General features: G+C 36.3%; 1 protein-coding gene across 1 annotated transcript in view; it reads right to left on the bottom strand.

The window, feature by feature from the left end:
• The window catches only part of STAP1 (signal transducing adaptor family member 1), a 35,391-nt gene extending 16,397 nt beyond the window's left edge, over positions 1-18,994 (bottom strand). The window contains exons 1-3 of the mRNA XM_054566731.1: positions 18,864-18,994; positions 8,521-8,592; positions 1,063-1,173 (exon numbers count right to left, since the gene is read on the bottom strand). Coding sequence (XP_054422706.1) covers positions 1,063-1,173; positions 8,521-8,592; positions 18,864-18,983 — 303 coding nt within the window. The 5' untranslated portion in view covers positions 18,984-18,994. The remainder of the gene's footprint in view (positions 1-1,062; positions 1,174-8,520; positions 8,593-18,863) is intronic.
• Positions 18,995-24,037: the final 5,043 nt, after the last annotated feature.

Raw genomic sequence — 24,037 nt, 5'->3', positions numbered from 1 at the left:
AAACCGAGGCATGAAGAGGTTAAGAAACTTGCCTGCAATCGCACAGCTCATGAATAAAACAGCCAGAATTTAGGCTGGGCATGTGACTCTAGTCCTGCCTGTGCTCTGAACCACCACATCAGAACCGTCTGGTGGAGGGAGCTTGCTTAAAACATAGATTCTAGGGCCCAGGTCTATGGGATGGGGCCCGGATTTCCTAAGTACAAGTGATTCATATTACACTAAAGCTTAATGACCAGTGCTTTTAGGGCCAACTCCAACTACACCTTATTCAATTGCAAGTTACTCTATTTGTTATTACTAGATTTATTGGTTGACTTAAACTGGCTTACTTTGAATGCTGGTGTACGGTGGTGAATATAACACAAATCTCTGCTGGTGGGGGGGGGGTCAGAGTTTTATATTAATACCATATTTCATAAACTATGTGTATCTCATATACAGTTCTTCAAATTTTTCTAATTGTCTCAATAATGTTCTGTTTAGCTGTTGGATTTCTGTTTCTTTGTTTTTTCCTTTCCTGATTCTAGGATCCAATTCACATCACACATTGCATTTAGCTGCCATGACTTTATAGTTTCCATAATTGGAACACAGGTCCAGTGTTTTTTTTTTGGCTTTTCTTACACTGGTAATTTTAAAAGTATGGACCAATTGCCTTGCAGAATGCCTTTCAATTTGTGAGATAACAGTTCTGTCTAATTCAGCTGTTCCAAACGTGCATTATGTCGGACATGTCTCAGAATCATCTGGAAGCGTGGTAAATGCCAAGTTCTTGAATACCAATTCAAGGACAACTTTTAAAAAACACCAGGTGGGATCTCTGACTTTGTCATGGGACAAAGTATATGGTTTCAGTGTGCCTGTATACTAAACAAGAGAACATGCCCTTTTAAGTCGCTATTTAGAAAACCTTAGTTCTTGGCAAAAGGCAAGATATATTAATGAAGTATAGGACTTGGCCCTCTTACAATTCCTCTTTACCTCAGTCACAAGGCTGTGAAGAGTTGAACGCTATTATAACCACAACTTGTTTCAAACTAATTGCTTCTCCTCACTCACCTTCAGTTGCACTTCTTCTTTGGGCAAAACAAGGGTGAATTTTGCACAGCTGTCAGTTGAATTTTGCTCATTAAGGCATGTGAGGTCTATTATCTCTAACTTGTCGACATACTGTAAAGGTAAAAGGAAATCTCATTAAATTATTTAATGGGCAACATACATTATTTTTAGTAGGAAGGAAAATAAGTAATATCTTCCATCCAAATGATTTATACTTTGCATGCTATCCTGGTTTTCATTGTGTCATACCTTCCCAACCCAGAAGGCAAATTAGGAAATGTATTATGTGGTGGTGTGCTGCAGCCGGTTCATACTGGTTTGCAAAAGCTAATTTGTTAAATTTTCAGGGATTTTGCTAGCTGGTTGTTAACACGACCTTCATTAAAAGTTAAATAATATAAACATACAAGTAAATAAATTAATTAAAAACAAAGGTAATTGAAATTCAAAATTTATTATTTTCTAATTATATAACTACATAATACTCTCTATGCTCTTAAAGTTATTTACATCTTTGTTTCCATGTGGTGGAAATGCTATATCATGGTGTGTACTGTACCTTTCTTTCCACTTCCATGTTCAGAGAGTTCACATGATAGGTTGAAATCAGCCATGGTGAGAGTATTTACACCATGGAAATGGGCAAACCTTACAAATAAGGGTATGATTTACTGTTTTGTTAATTGTCCCAGAGGCCAGCAATGTTTTTCTGCAAAAGCCAGATAGTAAATGTTTTAGGCTTTGTGGACCACAGACAGCCTCTGTTGCAAATTTTTTTTTAACACTTTATAAGTGTAAAAACATTCTTAGCGCATAGGGTGTACAGCTTTGGGCCACATGCTCAGTTTGGCTCAAGGGCCACAGTTTGCTGGCTTCTGGTCGAGACTTACTGAAGTGAAGGAAAAAATGTTAATAACGCAGATGAAACTTTAAATTTTGTTTGTCTGAAACTTTTTATTTTGAAAAGAACAAAAATTTGACAAAATATTAACCTATAATTCAAAAACTGTTATTCAGCAAAGAAGTTGCCCATGTCACTGAAATATAGGTGGAGTTCTGACATATGTAATTGTCATTTTACTTTCCTCTTGCGCATTAACATAAACAAAAATATTAGCCAACATTCATGTCAACTATCATATTTAATGACAATAAATTTATTAGAAAAATAGCATATTGGAAAACAACTCTATAAGTCATATAATGATTGAATTGCAATCTAACATGAGTTCAGAAAAATCAACAAAAACATTCTACAAGAATCAATTGGTTATATGAAAATTACAACAAAGAGTATTGTCTATTTTTAACTGTGCACTATACATTCTTTATGTAAATAATACTTGTATAAATTTATATACATATATTCATACATGTATTTTTCCAGAAAGCACTATTCAACATTTACTGCATACTATTGGTTTTGAGATCCTATTAAGAAATCCTAGCTTATCCCAGTAGTACAATAAAAATATGTCCTTTGATGCCCTGGCTGGTGTGGTTTAATGGATTGAGTGCCAGCCTGCAAACCAAAGGGTCGCAAGTTGGATACCCAGTCAGGGCAGATACCTGGGTTGTGGACTAAGTCCCCAGTAGGGGGCGCGTAAGAGGCAACTACACATTGATGTTCCCCTCTCTCCTTTCCCTTGCCATCTCTCTAAAAAATAAATAAATAAAATCTTTAAAAAAAAAAAAATGTCCTTTGAGCAATTAGTCTATGTAGACTCGTTTGTATGTAACTGGCCAGAGTTGCTGTCTAGTATTAGAAAGATTAGGACCACCTCTAGTAAGGATAGTAGGGTTCCTATGGTATAATTTTTTGCTAAATTTGATAAAATAGTTAATTTTGCTAAATTAGACTCATTCTTGACTTTTTTAATCTCCTTTCATTTTTCTCTCTGTTAGGCCTAATATGACTTATTTTTACAATATTCTTGTATTATTTTGCTGAATAAATTATGGCATAAAAATAGTAAAAAAAAAAAAATTCTCCAGAGCTATTTCTATGTTAATTAGATTGAGGGTAGGTTTGAGTTGGTCTATTTATTTTTAATAAACAAACAGACATTAAACATAGAAGAGGAACTATAAGGGAAGGAGGAATTTAAAATTATGCCAGAATCTATCTGATGCATTGTCTAGATCGAGCTCAGTAAATTTTGCTGAGACAGGAGGAAGCAACAAAGGAAGAAGTGTCACAGTTAGATAAAGTGACTCTAAGCTGACCTATTGATCTAATAAAAGGAAGTCATATCTTTTTGTTTTTAATTTTAATGCTGAAAAGAGCCTTGAAGGTCATCTGTCTAATCTAGCTCCCATCTGATGCTTGAATGTCCTCCAGGCTGTCCTTCTACAGAGTCATCTACCCTATGTTTGAACATCTCAAACAACATGGAATTAATGCCTCCTATGAAGTTTTGTCTGCTAGATATTTTTTTCTTCTATGAAGCTACAGTTTTCCTTCAGGCAATTTTTATCCATTGGTCCTAGTAACTTTTCTCTGGAATAACACTGAATGAATTTGGTGACTCACATGACCTGCCAGCCTTTCAGATATGTAAATGTAGCTTTAAATTCTTCCTTATTCTAGGCTAAATATTTATAGTTCTTACCTGTTCTATTCCTGTGCTTTCTCCTATGACTATCACCCAAAAAGTCTCCCCAAAATTCTGCATCCTCTTTTAACACAATTGGCAGGTGGGCAATTCTGTACCATTTCATTTTAACAGTCTTCATGGCATAGTGGTTAAGAATGCTCGCTCTGAAGCTAGACTTGGATGGCACCACTTTTGTTAGCTGTCTGATCTTGTACAATTTCTTAATCTTTAAACTTGCCTGCTCTGATCTATAAATTGGGGGTTAAAATAATACCTGCTTTGCAGAGTTGTTGTGAGAATTAAATGAGAAAATGCATATAAAATGCATGAATGCTTACTATGCCTTACATTTATTGTCTCATTTAATCCTTTTGATAACCTTATGAGATAGGCTATTTTTCCACATCCTAATTTTAGAGATTTGAAACTAAGTGTGTTGGAGATCTTTTATTTGAACCTCTAGATTTACTTTTATCTCTTCACCACCCAATACTGTGCACCAGGATAGGGATCTATATGGACCACATTATGAGCACCCTTACCCTCTGACTTGCTGCTGGGTTGGACTGCTGGTGAAAACTGGCAGCCGGTAAAAGAATGAGAAGTGTGAAGTCAGATATTTATTACCTTAGGCAGTTGCTTCCTGAACCAAAGATCGTACTCCTCTCAGGGCAGTCATCCTCACGCAAATCTCACCCCTGTTCTCTCACCCTTTCCTTACTCCTCCGCGTGGTAACGGGGTACTGTTAACTAGCCTCAGGGTTCTATATTATCCCTTGTAGTTTTCCTACATCCTGTCCACTGCTTTGAGTCTTGTATCTATATTAAACTCTCTTCAAATTGCCCAGTTTGAGATGTCGGCTGTTTTGTACCAGTTCATATCTGATACACTGGGATACAGAGGGGTTAGGTAAGTAGCCCAGATACCAAGCCAGCAGAATGAACAGTGGCAGGACCTGAAGGTCTGGCTCTCAGTCACTAAGCTGCACTGCCTCTTGCAGTGAGGAATAACTATTAACTCTCTCATAATGTATATTATAAAGGATTACCAGGGTCTTTAAATTTTTAGTGACATCGGTGGGAAATTGGAAGACACAAGAGGGAAATTAGTTATGTTAAAAATTATTATAGTATTCAAAAACACCTCTATATAAGTCTTGTCCATCCAGAACTATGGTGAAAGATAACCACTTTTTTGTCTTGTTTTGTTTTTTTCAAAGTGACTTCTGGTTGGCTCTGGCTGGTGTGGCTCAGTGGATTGAGCACTGGCCTGAGAACCAAAGGGTTACCAGTTTGATTCCTGGTCAGAGCACATGCCTGGTTTGTGGTCCATGTTCCCAGTGGGGAGTGCGAGAGGCAACTGGTTGATGTCTCTCTCACACATCGATGTTTCTCTTCCTCTCTTTCTCCCTCCCTCCCCACCTATAAAAATAAATAAATAAAATCTTCAAAATAAAATGACTTCTGTTTACCACTAATGGTGCTGAGATGCCTGCAAGTGGAATACAAGCTCTCTTTCTGTTTCTTTTATAAGATCTTGATATGTAAAAACAATGTTCTAAGGGCTGCGGGCTACTACCTCTGTGGTCCAAAATGTTTTTATTTAAACAAGTTACTGGATCATGAAATCTCATAAACTTAGCATTTCAATGTAGGCAAGCATTTGGCACTAAAATACTACATTTTATTTGTGGGGGGGGAATGAAATACACAATCACTTTTAATTTCTATGTGTGTGTAAAAAAATGGAAATACAAGTCAATTACTTGACACCAATATTAATAAATAAATATCAGAATCTCTTCATTGTTTTTCTCATGCTTGAGCTCTTAGTAGTCCTGTTTGATGGGGCATGCTTTTGTCTATCTAAAAAAAAATAAATTGTAACATACTGTATGTTATGAGGCTCTAGGGATCATCTAGCTCCTTGCAGATTGTAACTGCATGTGACAGAAAGATAAAAAGGAGAGAAATTAAGATATCACTTGGTATTAGGCTATTGTGTCCATATATATATATATATATATATATATATATATATACACATATATAGCTAAAATTTTCACTTTTTGACCAAGATTTTATTATCAGGATCAGAAAGAAAAGAATGTGAAGTTTAAAATATGATATATAATTTCTTTCCAGTCCAGATGTCAGTATAGGCAGACAAGGCTTGCCTCTTGGCACAACCACATCAAAATTACAACTAAAATATAGAACAACCATCACTCAGAACCATCAGAAATCAAGGTGAATGGAAGTCTGACAACTATGGAATTAAAGAAGCCACATGCATCCAGACTGATAGGAGGGTTGCAGACACGGAACAGACTAGTCCCACATCCACACTGGTAGATACAAATTCGGGAAGGGTATCCCAGGAGCAAGGAGTCCCAGTCCCGCACCAGGCCCCCCAGCCCAGGATTCCAGTGCCAGGAAGATAAGTCCCCACAACTTCTGGCTGCAAAAAAACGAGCAGGGATTGAGTTGATGGAATAAACTTCTAGACCCCAGGCAGTTCCTTTTAAAGAACCCCCCACACAGACTTACCTACTCAGACTCACTCCTTCTGAGCTCCAGCACCAGGGTAGCAGCTTGAAAGATATAGGGAGAAAATGAAGTGCCTGGCATCAAGGTAAGTAGAGGCCATTGTCCCTTTTCTAAACACTCCCCACTACAGAGCCAGCAAGCTGGTGCCATATCTGAGACTCCATCAACCTGGCTAATACTGTTTGACCTGCCTTGCAGACTCAGAGACTCTGCCCCACCCAACTTAGGGGCCCATATGAATGGTTTATCTTGGCTCATGCTTCACAAATTCCTAAATCCTTTCAAATAAGCAACAACTGGCTTCAGTGAGCCCCAGGCCCAGCACTATCAGCAGCCAGCCTAGATTTCACAGCTTGGCTTTGCCTGGGAATCTCCAAACCCAGTACAAGTAGTAGCCAGATTGTTTTTTAGCTCAGGCAGGGTGGCTCTGGACAAAACACAGGTGAGGGCTGACCTTGGCCTGCACCACCCAGGAAACCCCAGGACCAGTATACCCAGTGGACAGCTACAGACCACGTCGGAGCACCACCACCTGCCCTTGCACAGCTGATCCTCCACAGAAGGCAGTGGCTGTCGTAAGTGGTCACAGCCATTCTTTGCAGCTCACTGGCCTGGGTAAATCCCTTCCATTGATCTGCCAACAGCCACCAAGGCTCAACTACAAGAGGAGAGTGTACTCAGTCCCCGTGAAGGGTGCACCTTGAGTACTAAGTTTGGGTGATAAGAGAGGCTGTACCACTGGACCCTACAGGACACCTACTACATTAGGACACACTACCAAAACATGGAGTCAAAGCAGCTCTACCTAATACATAGAAACAAACACAGGGAGGCTGCCAAAATAAGGAGACGAAGAAATGTGGACCAAATGAAAGAACAGATCAAAACTCAAAAAAAAGAGCTAAATGAAATAGAGATAAGCTACCTATCAGATGCAGAATTCAAAACACTGGTTATAGAGATGCTCAAGGAATGTAGTGAGGACCTCAATAGCATGAAAACGGTCCAGTCAGAAATGAAGGATACACTAATTGAAATAAAGAACAATTTACAGGGAAATAACAGTACAATGGATGAAGCTGAGAATCAAATCTATAATTTGGAACATAAGGAAGCAAAAAACAACCCATCAGAACAACCAGAAGAAAAAATAATCCAAAGAAATGAGGATAGCATAAACAGCCTCTGGAACAACTTCAGGAAGTTCAACATTTGCATTGTAGCAGTGCCAGAAGGAGAAGAGAAAAAGCAAAAAATTGTAAGTCTATTTTAAAAAATAATGAAAGAAAACTTCCCTATTTGGTGAAGGAACTAGACATGCAAATCCAGGAAGCACAGAGAGTCCCAAACAAGATGGATGCAAAGAGGCCACCTCAAGACATATCATAATTAAAATGCCAAAGGTTAAAGATAGAGAATCTTAAAAGCAGAAAGAGAAAAGAAGTTAGTTACCTACAGGGGAGTTCCCATAAGACTGTCAGCTGATTTCTCAAAAGAAACTTTGCAGGATAGAAGGGATTGGAAAGAAATACTCAAAGTCATGAAAAGCAGGGACCTACAGCCAAGATTGCTCTACACAGAAAAACTATCATTTTGAATCAAAGTGCAGATAAAGTGCTTCCAGACATTAAAAAATTAAAGGAGTTCATCATCACCAAACTATTAGTACATGAAATGTTAATGGGACTTTTTTAAGAAAAAGAATATCAAAACTATGAACAAAAAAAATGGCAAAAAATACATATCTACCAACAATTGAATCTAAAAAACAAACTAAGCAAACAAGAAGAACTGAGACAGAATCATGGATACAGAGATTGTTTTGATGGTTGCCAGATAGGAGGGGGCATGGGGCAATGGGTGAAAAGGTGAGGGGATTAAGACATACAAATATGTAGTTACAGAATAGCCATGGGGATGTAAAGTACAGTATAGGAAATGGAGTAGCCAAAGAACTATATGCATGAACCATGGACATGAACAATGGTAGGGGGACGGCCTAAGGGAGTGGGGGTGTTCTGGTTGGAGGGTGGCAAATAGGGGAACATCAGGACAACTGTAATAGCATAATCAATAAAATATAATTCACACACAAAAAATGAGGTAATACCTTCTTCTGAGTTGCCCAGAAATTTTTATTACTATGGATCTTATAATTGATACCATCTCAGATACAAATATTTGTATTTGCATTGGTTTTACTAGAACATTTTTACCCTTGGAACACAGAAAACCCCAAATGAATAATAAACTATGCAAAAAGTGTATATTATGAAAAAATTGAATTAGTTGAACATGTTTAACTACTTACTATTGTACTTTTTTTGTCGTTATAAAAGAAAAGTGTAGTTCCTCTCAACTCTGTCCAATAATGTTTATATTCCTGCAGGAAAGAAACCATAAGTATCAGTATAATATTCAGCTGTCTTTCTATTGATATTTTACTTCATGATTTTCTTAATTGCTATGAGATATAAGATTCTTCTTTATCCTGAGATAAATCACCTAATTTTTATGGCTTAATTTTACATTTAAAACGATTAAATCCTTCACAAATTTATGTTAGTATAAGTCATGAGGTAAGGATATAATTTGATCTATGTTTAAATAGATAATTTACCAAAGCTCTCCTCATTGATTTAAGACATTTGACTTTTTATGCAGTTTCAGTGGAAGCTTGCACGTGTAAGAGGGGCCATTTAAGGGACCAGGATAGGACTAGTACAAGCATTTAATATCTACCTCCAGGACAGTTGAAAGGATTTAATAAATTCATACATTTAAAGCACATAGCATAGTACGTTACTCATAGTTTGGGCTTAATAAGTAGTACATATTTATATAGGTTGAAGAAATGTGAATGATTGATAATGATAATAACAACACCATCAAAACTGAACTTTGAAGTCCGAATTTCATTCACGTGGTGAACATTTCATTAATAATGTAGTCACATTGTCACAGGTTCTATAGAAACACAACTTTTTAAGTTTAAAAAATGTAAATAACCTAGTCAGACTTTTATTTCATTCAAATGAAAGCTTATTTAAACAAAGGTAACATACAGTCTATGAGGATTGTATTACAAAAGAATGGCAAGGGGGTGTAAGGAATAAACTTTTTCCACATCTAAGGATTTACCTTCATACCCAACTCTTTCCAAAAGTATGTTTAAAAAATGTCTAGTCAGTTTCATGGACATGTTGATCATTCCCTCCTTTAGGGTTTAATAAACTGATTTTTTTTTGTAACTTACTGGATTAACTGAATTTATATTGAGGATTAAGGTAAGAAAATCACATGAAGAAATTTGTTTTCATTTGCTTATAAATATGAAGATACTTTTATGTATTATGGTATTTTGTGTCTCTTTAGTATTGTCATATAACTTATCCCTTTTTTGACCAGCAAAATATTTGTCATCTCTTCAGAATTTATATACTTATTTTCTCAGATAATGGGAACTATATAACCCATTGCTTTTATTTGCCTTGGCTCCCAGAAAGCTCAAGACTAAATTCATTCTGAATCACAACCATCCTCTTTCTCATATTCTTAGTAGAACTATTTTTTCCCTTTGTCTTCATGACTGACAAGGTGCTATCTTAGTCGGCTTTTTCTGTGTAACAAGCTACCCTAAAATTTGGTGGACTAAAACAGTGAATGTTTTCTATTTTTTATCATTCTGTGACTAGCTCATAATTCTTTTAATGGTGATACTTGATTGTGACTGAACAGTCTAAGATGGCCACACTTACTTGCCTGGGGTCTTAGCTGAGAATGCAGAATGAATAACTGAGAGTATTATAATCAGAAATATATTTGGTCTTTATCCCCCAGTTCCTGATATAAAGATCCTAAAACCTGGGAGACAGGAGTGTTTTTGTTATTCATAATGAGCCCCTTTACATCATACCTGAGTTTATGTCAATAAGGTTACTTAAAATGGAACCCATGGAGAGGTTCAGGATCGGTCTGGTCCCTAAAACAACACATGATCAGAGGGCTGGAACTTTCAGCACCACTCACTAATGTCTACAATGAAGTGGCAGATGAGTGGGCCTGGAGATTAAGCTTTATGAAAACCCTTGAACGATGACATTTGATGAGCTTCCTAATTAGTGAACACATTCATGTGCTGAAGGACAGGTTTGCTACAACTTCACAGAGATAGAGCATTCACTTGGGCTTGGGACTTTTCCAGACTTTGCCCTATATGAGGCCTGTCCAGAAAAAGTCCAGCCATTGTTAATATAATGAGAATGCTTTGCACCACATCAGTGTAACCTGGCAGCCAAAGAGAATGAACTGGACTGTACATGCGTGAACAATGATGACTTCACAGAACTAGTCAGCATGGGTGGTAGATGTCATTGAGTGAGCATGAGTGCTGAGTGGCCATCACATTCAAAACGACTGAGCAAGTAGAGCAATGAATATGCATCAAATTTTGCATTAAGCTTGAACATTCCTCAGTGGAAACTATTTGGATGATTCAGAAAGCCACATCTATGGGCAACTGATGATTGGCACCTTCACCACAACATTGCACCTGCTCATGCGTCACACCTCGTGCAGAGTGTTTTGGTGAAACATCAAATCACCCAGGTGACTCAGCCCCTCTTCAGCCCCAATTGGCACCCTGCAACTTCTGGCTTTTCCCAAAGCTAAGTCACCTTTGGAAGGGAATAGACTTCAGACCATTGATGAGATTCAGGAAAATATGATACGGCAGCTTGTGGCAATTGGAAGAACTGTGTGAGGTCCCAAAGTGACTACTTTGAAGGGGACTGAGGCATCATTGCCCTATATACAATGTTTCTTGTATCTTATGTCTTCTTCATTAAAAACCTCTATTTTTCATATTACATGGCTGGATACCTTCTGGACAGACCTTGTATTCCACTTGATCTGGCTTTTCATTTGTATTCCCTTCCCAGTAAATGTAAGGAAAGTGTCTTCTTGAGTTTTGTGAGCCATTCTAATAAATTGTCAAATCTTAAGAGGACGTCATGGGAAGCCCTGATTTATAGCCAGTCAGTCAGAAGTGTGGAAGGCTAGGGACTTAAAACTGGTAACTGAAGTTGGTGTGGGAAAGTCTTGTGGGACTGAGCCCTTAATTAAGCTGTGGATTATGCACTAAAACTGGGTAGGTAGGTAGTTTCAGAATTGAACTGTATTTGTTTAACAACCATGTGGTGTCCAGAGAATCAGGAAATGGCTCCTGGCATTGGGAGACACCCCCTGGAGACAGAGGGAGTCTCTCTCCACGCGGTTTCCTTCTCCAGCTCACCTAGACTTGTTCACATGCTGACAGAGGGATCCCCAGGAGCAAGAGAGAGCAAAACCCAATGGGTAAGTACTTCCTAATCTTCTGCCTTTGCCACATTTACCAAAGGATCACCCAGGCCAGGTAGAACTCGGAGCAAGTTTCCTTTGTCCAAGCTGTGTGACCTTTGCACCCAGTCCTGCCTCTTCATTGACAGCTGGCTATCAGGTAATGTAATGAACCTGCTGATGCCTCCTGACCACAAATAAGTTACCATAGGAAAGAACAATTCCAAAGGGCATAAGTTTGAAGGAACAGCCTTTACATGATCCCAAAAGGAGCAGTTATAAAACTGGACAAAGAGATTTTTCCTCTTGCCTGAAATCCAGATGCCCAGTACATTCGTGACACATCTCAGAATCAAACATTTCGTAAGACAAGAGAACAAACTTAATTTCAGCCCCATCAGAAGTCTTGTCTTTGTTTTATATAGGGTGCAATGCTATTGGCATTATAATTGCCTTTTACCTGGTTTCTCTGCGTCCTCCTACGGCCTACAATCCACAGAGCTGCCAGCATAACACCACATACTAGGTGAGTTTGGGAGGCGGCATGCTCAATATAGCCCCTCCCTGTCCTCTCTCAGCTCCGCCTACCAGCAGAGAGTGGGTGTTCTGTTCCGTTCTCTGCCCTGTGGCAAAGGGCCTCCAAGAGGAGCAGGCTTGTAAGTAACAAACTGAGTGAATAACGCAAGGTTGCTCAAGGCTACCTAAATCTAAGGTGCTAGCACAGTTTTGGACTTAAAGCTTAAAGCTAAAATATAGATAAATTTTATTAATAATAAAAGCGACTAATTGATCTTCATTTATATATCTGTGCCTTAATATTTAATGGTTTCAAGCTGGGAAGAGGAAAAGTCCCAACAAATAGGTATAAAAATGTGCAGGGCAGGAGAGGTGGGAATAACTGCTAGTAGGGTTTCTTTTTAGAAAGATGAAAATGTTGTAGAACTAGATAGTGGTGATAATTGCACAACTTTGTGAGTATACTAAAAACACCAAATTGTAATAATGATAATAATAGCAACTGTGTTTTTTGTGTGACAGTTCACTGTTGAAGGACCAAGAATAGAAGTAGGGAAACCAACCTCTTCCTATTGCCTCAAGAAGTTGTTGAGGATTGAATTAAATAATGTATGTAAAGCACATAGGACCTGGGATACAGCAGTTGTTCCATATATTTTGGCCACTAAAAAGAAAAAAAAAATGCATTGCTAGATTGGTGTAGCCATTATGGAAAACAGTATGAAGTTTTCTCAAAAACTTAAAAATGGATCTGCCTTATGACCCAGAGGTTCCATTTCTGGGAATTTACCTGAAGCCACCCAAAACACTACTTTGAATGAATATATGCATCTGTATATTCATTATAACATTATTTACAATAGCCAAGATATAGAAACAACCCAAGCGCCCATCAGTAGATGAGTGGGTAAAAAAAGCTGTGGTACATACAAAGCATGGACTATTACTCAGCCATAAAAAAGAATGAAATCTTACCATTTGTGACAGAATGAATGGACCTAGAGGGTATTATGTTCAGTGAAATGAGTCAGTCAGAGAAAGACAAATACCATATAATTTCACTTACATGTGGAATTTAAAGAATAAAATAAATGAACAAACAAATCTGAAACAAACTCATTGACACAGAAAGCAATCTGGTGGTTGCCAGAAGGGAGGAAGTTTTGGGGGACTGGGTGAAAGAGGTGAGGTATTAAGAAGTACAAATTGGTAGTTACAAAATAGTCATGGGGATATAAGTAGCACAGGGAATATAGTCAATAATATTACAATAACTATGTATGGTGGCATTTGGGTACTGAAATATTTAGGGGAACATTATGTTTAAGTGGACACTATGGAAAGTATATGATCATCTAACCACTAAGCTGTACTCCTGAAACCAATACAAAATAAAATTGAAATTAAAAAATAACATTGCCTCCTTGCTTGCATTATTACTTTGCAATTTCCATTATCCATATAATGCTTTTTCCACAAGGTGATTTGTATGTGTGTGTGACAGACCATGTGCCATGTAAAAATCTGAAATAGATCTCTCTCAGTGGGATTATGTATTAGGAGAAGAATTTTTGTAAACCAGAAAAATGAAACCCATTATCATTTCTACATAAAATCACCCTTTCATATTGTCTTAAATAAAGAGATAGAAAACTGCATTGAGAAATATGACTTTAGAAGTTTGTTAATATATACTGTCTCTAAAATCAAGCAGATATTCTATAAAATAATCATGAGAGTGTCCGGTCACTGTTGAAAAATTCTCTTGAATTTTCTCAGATTTGACTTGAGTTAAATAATAAAACAATTCAAATTTATCTTGGGAGGTTTTTTTAAAAAAAGAAATCACATTTCTCTTTTTAAGGCTTTCACATCCTGCTCTAATTGTAAGCTTCTCAACACAGGGGTCAAGTCAAGGTGACACGGTATTTTGTAAGAAGGATGGGGGTGAGGGAGAGTGGAGATGGGATCAGAATGTAGGCATACTGATTAGAGAACTTAATGATGGGTTGTGTAGTTTTACTGACATATAACATCTAAGATCAAGTTCAAATTCAAGACTCTTGATTCTTGGGGAAAGGAAAGTAAGAGAAAACCCTGAAGTCAAAGTCTGCCACTATGTTCATTTTTAATTAGCTTCATTGGTATTAACCTACCACCAGACAGAAAAATTAATAGCCAGTCAAGGTTTGTTGATTTTATTCTGTATGTACATGCTGATATCCATCTGTGCTCCTGAGAAAAATTACAGAGGTGTTCAGTCATGACAGAACGATAGGAATTGAATAGAGTTAACCAGAGGAAAATAGGAGTTTACTGGTAAGTGAACATAAAGGTTCATGGAAAGAATTAAGGAGGATTTGTTAAATGGGGGAAGAAGCAAGAACAAAGGCACTGAGTTGAGAGTAAAGGCAGCATAGAGGAAAAATAAGATTATAAATAACAATAGGTACCGTGAGCTCTAACCACAACCACAAACCTAAGAACAGATAAAACCTACATTAGGTATTCAGAGAACTGTGGGGTCAAGTCTCAATTTAGTTTCTGATAAGCTCTCATGAATACCCGTATAATCTGAGTCATATATAAATATCACTCTCAACAATCAGCATCTAGGTATGCATTTATATCTGTAGAGGTATGTAAATATTTAAAAAATTAATTTTGAAGGACATTTTTTAAAATGAAATCCATTTAACACAAAGTTTCTTGTTTTGTTTTTTTTTTTACCAGTCATTGTGTTGAGTTCCTGAAGTAAGAAAAGGGACTGAAATGGGACTTTTGCATTTATTGTTAGTTTCATAATCATTATGTGACCTTGTATTTAGAGTTTAAGGTCACTATCTCATTTTTATGTACTTAAAAAAATGTTTGAAAGTACTGAGGTCACTGTTTAGCTTAATGTGATAAAGAATCTAGTAATTAAACATCCCCAACCTTTGGAATCCACAAAAGGATTTAGAACTAGTTTGAGAGGCAGCATGATGATAAGTGCTTTGCAACAAAATCCAAACTAGGCTCCTTAAATGGATGAGGAACTTTGACCATAGCATCTGTGAGCCACAGCTTTCATCTCTGAAGCGGATAAAACAATTTCTATCCAGAAGAGTTACTGTAAGGATCAGAGTGGACAGGACATTAAGAGCGCAGCATGATATCTGCCATATGTCAACACCTTAAGAAAATATACCCATTATCATATCGCCTATTTGATCATCATAGCAAACCACTCAGTTTTCAAAAGAGGAAACAAGTTAAAACATTTAAAGAAATTGCCCAAGTTCCATAATTGGGCCGATATTTATATCTTCTGGTTCCCCACTGGTTTTTCTCATTGATGTAACTAATGCAAATGGGTTACAATGCAGAATCGTAAGTTCTTCTCTATCCTGGGTACCCAGTAAAAAGCTCCTATTCTTTTTCTTTTGAGCAAGCAAAGTGCCTTTGCTTAAGGAAGGATGTTGTACAGTGGTCTCCAAGGTGGGGCACATAAACCCCAGGTATGCAGGATAATCCCATGGGGGTGGAAATGTTTATAACATCTAATTATATTTTATTTATTTAATCTTTCTTAATTCCTTTTTTCATATCTCTAGTAATTTGCTTCAAAATATTAGTACAGAAGTACAAGTATAATACAGAATTTCTAAATAAATTAATATTCTTATAGATCTGTGCTCAAAAATCTTGAAAGGAGTATGTTGTTTTAAAAATTAGAGATTACAGCATAGAGAACTATGTGTGAGAGCACACCTGAGATAGGCCTGAAGTTTTTCTAAATTAATTAGTGGCAATTAGAGCACTAGTCAGAGAAATGCTATTTTGATACTATTATGATAACCACATTCTTATGTTCAGATTAATAGGAAAACATATTACACATATTTTAGCACATCACAGATTGAAGAAACTGTGAGATGCTGCCCAAACTCTTATTTTCTAACAGTTCCAGAAAAATGAGAATTTTCCCCATTTATGAGAATTGTGTTGGTGTTGGTATCTCACTGTGGCATTTAATAGCCCTTATTATCAAATAAATCTTCCTGATTAATCCAAAATTCTAGCACTGTGGTTTAAGTAAATCCTCCCATATTATCTTTTCCATGAAGATTATGTACTTTTAATGGGTCCTTGACCTGGGATTCACCAACCTTCTGGAACTGCATTTTAAATGATGTATGTTGACATGTTTTACTGGGGTCAAAGGCCCTTAAAGTTTTGTGCCCTTTCACAGAAACAGCTAACACACACCTCTTAACATGTAATCTCATTATAAACCAGGTTACTTCTCAGTTGTACATTCTCTGGCTTAAATATTCTAAATTCCTTAATGCAGAAACTTTGGGTAACATTCTATAGAGTTTCCCCGCTTTCTCCAGCCAGTTACCTTCAAAGATGACCTTCTACATGTCCTTGGCTCACCTTCATTTCAAGGTTGCCTGGCACTTTGAGGCCCTCTACCTAGAAATCCCGCCATTTTCTTTAACTTTTTCTCATAGTTTTCATTTTCAAGCGCTCTATCACTGTAGCTCTCCTTTGAGTGATATTACCTGTGGACTCAAAACTCACTTTAGTATGTTATTAAGGATATGATAAATATACTAAGTGAAATAAGCCAGGCAGTGAAGGACAAATGCCACAGGATCTCACCTATAAGTGAAGCTTAATCAACAAAACAAATAAACGAGCAAAAAAAGAACCAGAGACATGGAAATAAAGAATGAACTGACAAGGACGAGAGGAGAGGGGAGAGGGGGATAAAAGGGAAAGAAGGGGAACATGTAAAAATGACCCAAGAACAGTGGGGAGGGGATTGTCTTTGGGAGTGGAGGTTGGATGGAGCAGGGGAGAGCAACAAGGGGAAAAATGGGGACAACTGTAAATGAACAACAATAAGGAAAAGAATGTGATAAATAATAAAATGGGAAGAGAATGAATCTAACCTTTGGTGTGAGCCAGGTGTTTCATTTATGTTATCCCTCTAACCTTTAAAACCCACCATAGTAGTAGACATTATTGTAGTCCCCTTACTCTCTTCTCCCTGACATACAAGTAAAAGATACTTTGCTATGAAGTCAAGTGGAAACATAAGTTAATTTCATCAGAAATATTTATGCCCATACTTTATTCTTTCCACTTCAAAGGATACTTTCTAAGAAAAGTTACAGTTGTAATTGGGTAAGGGAGATGTCACTCCTTACTAAACTTAGCCTCTTGAAGGTAAGGTTCTTTGTGTTTTATTGATATTCTCCAGCACCGAGTGTGATGTTTGGTGCATAATAGGTACTCAGTGGATACTGCTGGAATGAATAAATAGAATGAGCACCTACTGTATCCCTAGCAGCATGCCTGGGGAGGCAAGTCGTATTTTGTCCATTTTATAACCGAGGAAATCGAGTCTCAAGGAGATTGATTAACTTGCATAAGAGCATGTAGCAAAACCATCAGGTAAAGTCATGTTTTACTAAAATCTTTGTCTTTTCTCCTAACCATACCAATGGAACGCCTTCTTTACACATAAAAAAGAATCTGATAAAAGAAACAGTTATTATCAATACTCTGGGAAACAATTAATGAATTACAAAATTTAAATTACAAATTAGAAACTCCTTTTCCCCAACTCCTCCTTCCTGGCAAAGTGTAACAAGCAAGGTGGCTGACCCATGGTGACAAAACTGACCTCGCTTTTAGAGCAGACAGGATCAAGCAGAAACATTCCAATGTAACTGACAAATATTACAAATACATACTTAGCACCCATAACAGAAAACAAATTACCATGTCTGTACTCTCATATAGTAAATGGCCTGATTATGTATGCAAGAAATAGGTGCTATTGTAGATATTTTCATGTATACAATTTTCCCCAAGTATTAATAAGTCCACAGAAAATATATTTCTATTATTATTATTAACTTATTCTTATGGCATTTCTCAACACATTTAAATTTTTCCTAGTTTCAGTGAATATTAAAATTTCATAAAATTTCAGCTGTTAGTGATTTTTCTTTAGTAGTAGACAGTTTGTGTTTATTTCCCTCATTAATTTCACATTATCTACAATTATTATTCTAAAAGCACTGATGTTAACTAAGTTTTCATGCTTACATTTTAAAAACATAGGATGTTTTGTGAATTTTCTTGCTGTGTGTATTTATGTCATGTCAAGTACATACCACCCACAAAGTACCCTAAGTATAATTTTTTTCCTTTAAAATTTTTTCAATTACACTAAGTATTATCTTTTAAACTCAGAATCTTAAACAGTGATTTTAGAACATATTATTATACATAATGTTAAACAGTATTACTGTTATTGTTTGCACAATTCTTTACCAAAATTTAGAGCTTTAAAAACCAATTTGATCATTATTTATAAACTTGACACAACTGAGAATAAGAACAGAAGGTTTAATTTCAATCATAATATTTTATCTTAATGATATAAGCCATCATGAAAGCACAGCAGTAAATTGTGGAGAAAACACAGGAAACCTTTCATCTATTAAGCCAAAATCTTCTGTGATGTGTAAATGAATTCTTTAGAAATTTAGTTTATTGACTTTTTTTATCTTAGTAATATAATATTAAAACCTTATTATATAGTATAATACACATATACACATGTTTAAACCATACATTGTATTTAAATTATACAAAGTTGGAATAATATTTCTGAGCACCAGAAGAGGGTTTAATCCCAACAGAAAGAGGGAGGCCCTTGTCATATCACAACATCCTGAAATAAATGTTATGTTAAGACAGAAGCTCCTAGTTTAACATTATCATCTCTGGACTTACCTGGTATTCTGACCGCTTGACTAATAAAAAACCTTCAAAGTATAAGGGTAGAGCAGTAATCTTTAACCTTTCTTGGAAGATCCTGCGAGGGGCTGGTTTCGGGGGCTTCCTAGCCATCATACCCACTTGTTGGTGTGCAGTTTGTTTTCAACTGTATCCAGTCTCAAACAAAATGAGATCTCCCTTGTGTGAGAGGAAAAGGTAACTGTGCAAAGAGGAAGTCCCAACTCAATCTTAAACCACCAACAGGACACACATACCAACACACACACACACACACACACACACGTGCACGCACGCACACACACGCACACACTTTCCTTCCTTTACTTTTTATGAGGTAAGAGAAGACAGGCATAGACCAACTTTGAGAAAGTAATCTCTGGGTTAACTATATCTACTTAGAATTACACTAACATAATAAATTGAAGATTAATACCACCAGAGGATGAAAGGAACCAATTTAGAGATTATGGGCTTTAGAGGAGAAATCAAGGTCACATTTGTTTTCTTTCTTTTTTTAATTGCTGTCCATTTTCATCCTCAGAATGCATGACTTGAATTAACTTCACTTAACAAAAAATTAATTCATAGAATAATTTTATTAGGACTCTTTCTGTTGTTTTTCAGGATCAAGCTTTGTTTAATTTTTAGGAAAATGGAGTTCTTTATCTAATGTCCATTTTGATGGTCCACTAACCATAAAACACAGTTACGGCAATATGGGATTTTCTACCTTTTTGTCAGTATTTTGAATTCATGGGTTACCAGTGGATGTTTGACAAAGTATGTTTGGCAGAGGAAGCTATACATTTTCAAATTATTTTTGTTGTTGTCATTTTAATGCTTTCTGGGCTATGGATCACTGATACTCTGTGCACAGACTGGGGTCCCTACAGTTATCTAGTAGCATTTACAGAGCTACACTGCAACCAAAATGCAATTAATAGTTACATGTGGGTAATGGTCCTTGAGAGAATGGGTTTAGATCAACACTGTAAAAAGGATAATGGGGGAAGGGAACACTGGGAAGACTTTTGGTTCATTTTGCAGGGGTCCTAAGAAGTTACACCAATTCTTACTTCATCCTCAATATTTCAGAAAAACTCGTGGTTTGGTAGCCTGGGCCTGAGCGTTCTCTACGATTAAACCAGCCTATTTTCAGAAATCAAAACAAGCCAGGAACCTTCAGTCTGATCCTCCTTTTCCAGCGGCGAGACCATGTGGTTTTCTCCACCCCTAGAGGTTTCCATTGGATCTCAGCAGCAGATATGGGAAGCCAAATTTCTACACAGTAAGGTATAACAATGCAGTCTGATTATTAATAAACTAGAGAAGAGTGTTCAGGTGCATTATTAAAAGGAAAATAGTTTGAAACAGAAACAGAGGGTTAAAGATTCAAAATTACTGTCTTGCTTTTATATTAAATTGGCACCTGCTTCCTATTACCCAAATTTTCACATGATAAAATTTAAGTCCAACTTAATTTTTTTGAAATGAAATCGCATTATTTTTTAGTTTCAATGTAATTAAAAAAAGAGTTCAATGATAAAAAGAAAACTCCCTATTGGATTAAGTGACAAAATCCACCTTTTGGCAGCTGAAAGCTGATGTAACAGGAAGGGAAAGGAGGGCTGAGAACTGAGAAATGAAAAGCGAGGAGGGAGGGAGGATGTTGGGAATCATCAGTGGTCGGAATATGAGAAAAGTAGTCATGGGCTTTATGACCACAGAGTTGCATGGGAGAAAAAACAAACACCTCTCAAAAAAATTAAAAATAGAAATATTTTGAGAAATAATGATCTCATTAATTATATTTTCTTATTTTTTAATTAAACAAAATTAAAGCAAAGCCAGTTCGTTAATCTCTGTGAGTTGCTTTGGTTTGCTGATTTGCAAGTCAAATTAATCCTTAATATACCAAAGTTCAAATACTGTCTCCCCGCAAAACAAACAACTCCAAAAAACTACATAATGCTAAAGTCCTGCCGAAACATCACTAGCCAGTTAGACCTGAAAATTTCCAATATCATTATACCACTGTGCCATTACAATGGAAATACTCTTATGGATATCTCAAGTTTAGGTGTTGAATAATGAATTTGTAGGTTAGGAAATGTAGTAAAAAAAAAAAATTAGGTGTTTGGGCATAGGGAGAAAAGGCAATTTTGCTACTAACTGACTCTGAGGCCTTGAACAAACAACTTAACTTCTTTGGGATCACAACTTCCTCTCCTATGAAATGAGGAGATGGACTAAATGACTTCTTGTCTGGAGTTACAATACGCTTCCACTCTTTTTCTTCTCTGATTCATTTAAAAATCAATGTTTTCAAGTCGTTCCCCTGCTTAAAACACTTTAAAAGCTTCTCATGGCTTTTGAGGTTCATTTTTTCATTCAACAATAAGTTTTTTAAAAATATTTTTTAAATTTATTTTTAGAGAGAGGGGAAGGGAGGGAGAAAGAGGGAGAGAAACTTTGATGCAAGAGAGAAATATCAGTCGATTGCTCTGACCCAGGGAACGAACCTGTAACGCAGCCATGTGTCCTGGACCTGGAATCCAACTTGTGACCTTTCGCTTGGCAGGATGGTGCCCAACAAACTGAGCCACCCTGGTCAGGATGAACAGTAAATGTTTTTTGAGCATCAGCAATGTATTCAAGCATGGCACACAGGTCTTTTATAATAGGACCCTTTTAAATGAAAACTCCATTAAAAAGTACTCTCTGTTCTAGTAACTTTGATTACTCCTACTATGTCTTTTGAGACAAAACTAAAAGTGAGGAATCACTGGTATAGAAGTGATATTAATGGTTCAGTCAGGATGATTTAATTTGCTAACCTTATAATTTTCATACTAAGAATTGCTTCTAGGATGAAAGTTTTTTTATGTTCACACTATTTTTGTATTATAGGGAAACATTTATAAGTATATTATTGAGAAATAGTTCTTGGATTCCAGATAGACACAGGGTCACAAGATTTCTAAATGAGATAAATAATAGAATAGTGGCAGTTTCAATAGGAGCTGGATAAGGAGATAGTTTTGAGGGTAGAGCAAATAAATTGCTTTAAGCACTTTCAACTCTACCGTTTTCTTCCCCTTTACTTTATTTAGGATCTATTAGTGCTCCTTTAGGAAATAAAGTAGATTAACACTTAACATCCATTACACCCCTTTCTTGTGTGCCATTCTTTACTGCAGGGGCTGAAAAGCTAAAAACTAAATGTCCCAAACTTCTTCGCAGCTGGAGCTGGGATATATTCAACATTAGCAAGGCAGAACTGAGACAGAATTCATTCTTCGGCTGCCTTTGGTTTTTCTAGAGGAAAGCGTAGTCTATAGGCATCTGATTTTCACTGTGGTAGTGTTATCCGAAGTCCCAGTGTGGATCACTAGTTTCATGGGTATTGATAGTCAAGGCCTGGAACATCAGTGTTTTAATGCCTACCTTGGCAGGTATGGCATGCTTCTGGAGCCGGAAGCAAGAAGGAGGCTTCCTAGGCATGGGAGCTTCTGATTTGTGGTGGCTTCCTTGACAAGGCCATTTCATAATTGTGATGGCTTTTTGACTGTGCAGTGTCAATATGGTTCAGGAGATTCCAGCATTAGCATGAGCTTCCCATTTTTTCAATTTGCTTCTTGACTATACATGCAGCAGTTGATTCTCGGTGGATCAGTTTTGCAACATGTCTTCGGGAATTATTTTTGAAAGCCCAAAATACATTATTTCTCCATCCCTCCCCACAATTCTGTAAGCTGATAAGTACCTATTAGTAGATCCCTTTTAACTTAAATTAGCTATCATGAATTCTGTTCTAAGTAACCAACCTCTTATCAATACAGTTCCCTTAGTGTCTACAGAAATAAGTGAAAAGTTATCCTAACATCGAAGGTGCTCCATACACTGTCTATTTTGCACACATGACCACTACTATGTGACAATTTTTTTTCTGTGTCAGCAGTATGTTATTTCTGCCTCATGTCTTGGCTTGCAGTTTATTTTCCTATTTCCGTCACCTCTTAAATCTTTTAGGTATTGTCTGCAAGCTACAATTTTGGCATTATATTGTTACAAATTTGTATAGGCATTTGAATTTATAAACACCTTACATATCATGCATGTCCTATACATACTTAAATTAAAATAACTTTTTATTTTTTATTATAAATAGAAAATATACAAATTTTACACAAAACAGGCATAAGGCAGAAAATAAAAATCACATGCTACTCTACCGTTTGCCATTAGCACTATTGGAATGGGTACCATCACTTTTTTTCACTTTTTCTCTATTTGTAAATATTTATGAAAATCAGTTTCATACTATATGTGCTGTTTCATGAACTACATTTTTTCATATAGTGTGTGTAGAACACATTTCTATCTAAATATAAGTGTACAGTATTTAAATGTTTGTCTAGTACCAGTGAGCTAAGTATATGCAAGGGTAAAATTACAATGCAGAACTATATTATTAAGCTTTTGAAAATCTAAATTTTATTTATTTTTATATATATTTAGTCTTTAAATTTATATTTATTTTATTTTAAAATTAAACTTATTGGGGTGACACTGTTTAATAAGATTATATACATTTTAAGCGTAGATTTCTATGATACATGATCTATATATTGACTTGTTTTAAGTGACAAAACATTTTGTGAGGTAAGAATTACATTGACTAGCAGTGAACTATGAAAAACAGATTGGACACCTAGAAAATAGCATATTTGTTGTGTCCTTGTTAAGAGAAACAATGTATGTATAATAGAACATAATTGCAACTAGAAACCAAACATCCACTGATAAGCACAGAGGTAACTTAGAAAAGGTAAAAGTCAGTCAATTTATACAGTACTTTAAAATTAAGGACTTAATGCAAACTTTAGGACCCACTGAAGGGCAAAATTGTGTTTTTGTGAACGCTGCTGCCACCTATCTGCATACTGCAAGTACACCCTACAGTCTGGGCATAACTTTGTAAAAGGCTGCTTAAAGTGAATGTACTTAACAAATGAACCAACATTTGGCAGTAAAGAGTAAAAAAATGAAATTTTATATTAAAAGATAAAACTCAAAATTATAGATAAGTTTATTTCACTTTATCAAATTTTAGGTTATAATTGTTATAATTTCTAGAGTAAATTGATTTCTGAAGTGTAATTTTT

The sequence above is a fragment of the Pteronotus mesoamericanus genome, unplaced genomic scaffold, assembly GCF_021234165.1.
Source record: "Pteronotus mesoamericanus isolate MK-2021 breed Mesoamerican mustached bat unplaced genomic scaffold, CSHL_Meso_final contig_180, whole genome shotgun sequence".
Taxonomy (NCBI): domain Eukaryota; kingdom Metazoa; phylum Chordata; class Mammalia; order Chiroptera; family Mormoopidae; genus Pteronotus; species Pteronotus mesoamericanus.
The sequence above is the reverse complement of the archived record's forward strand: the minus strand, read 5'-3'. Positions and strand labels throughout refer to the sequence as shown.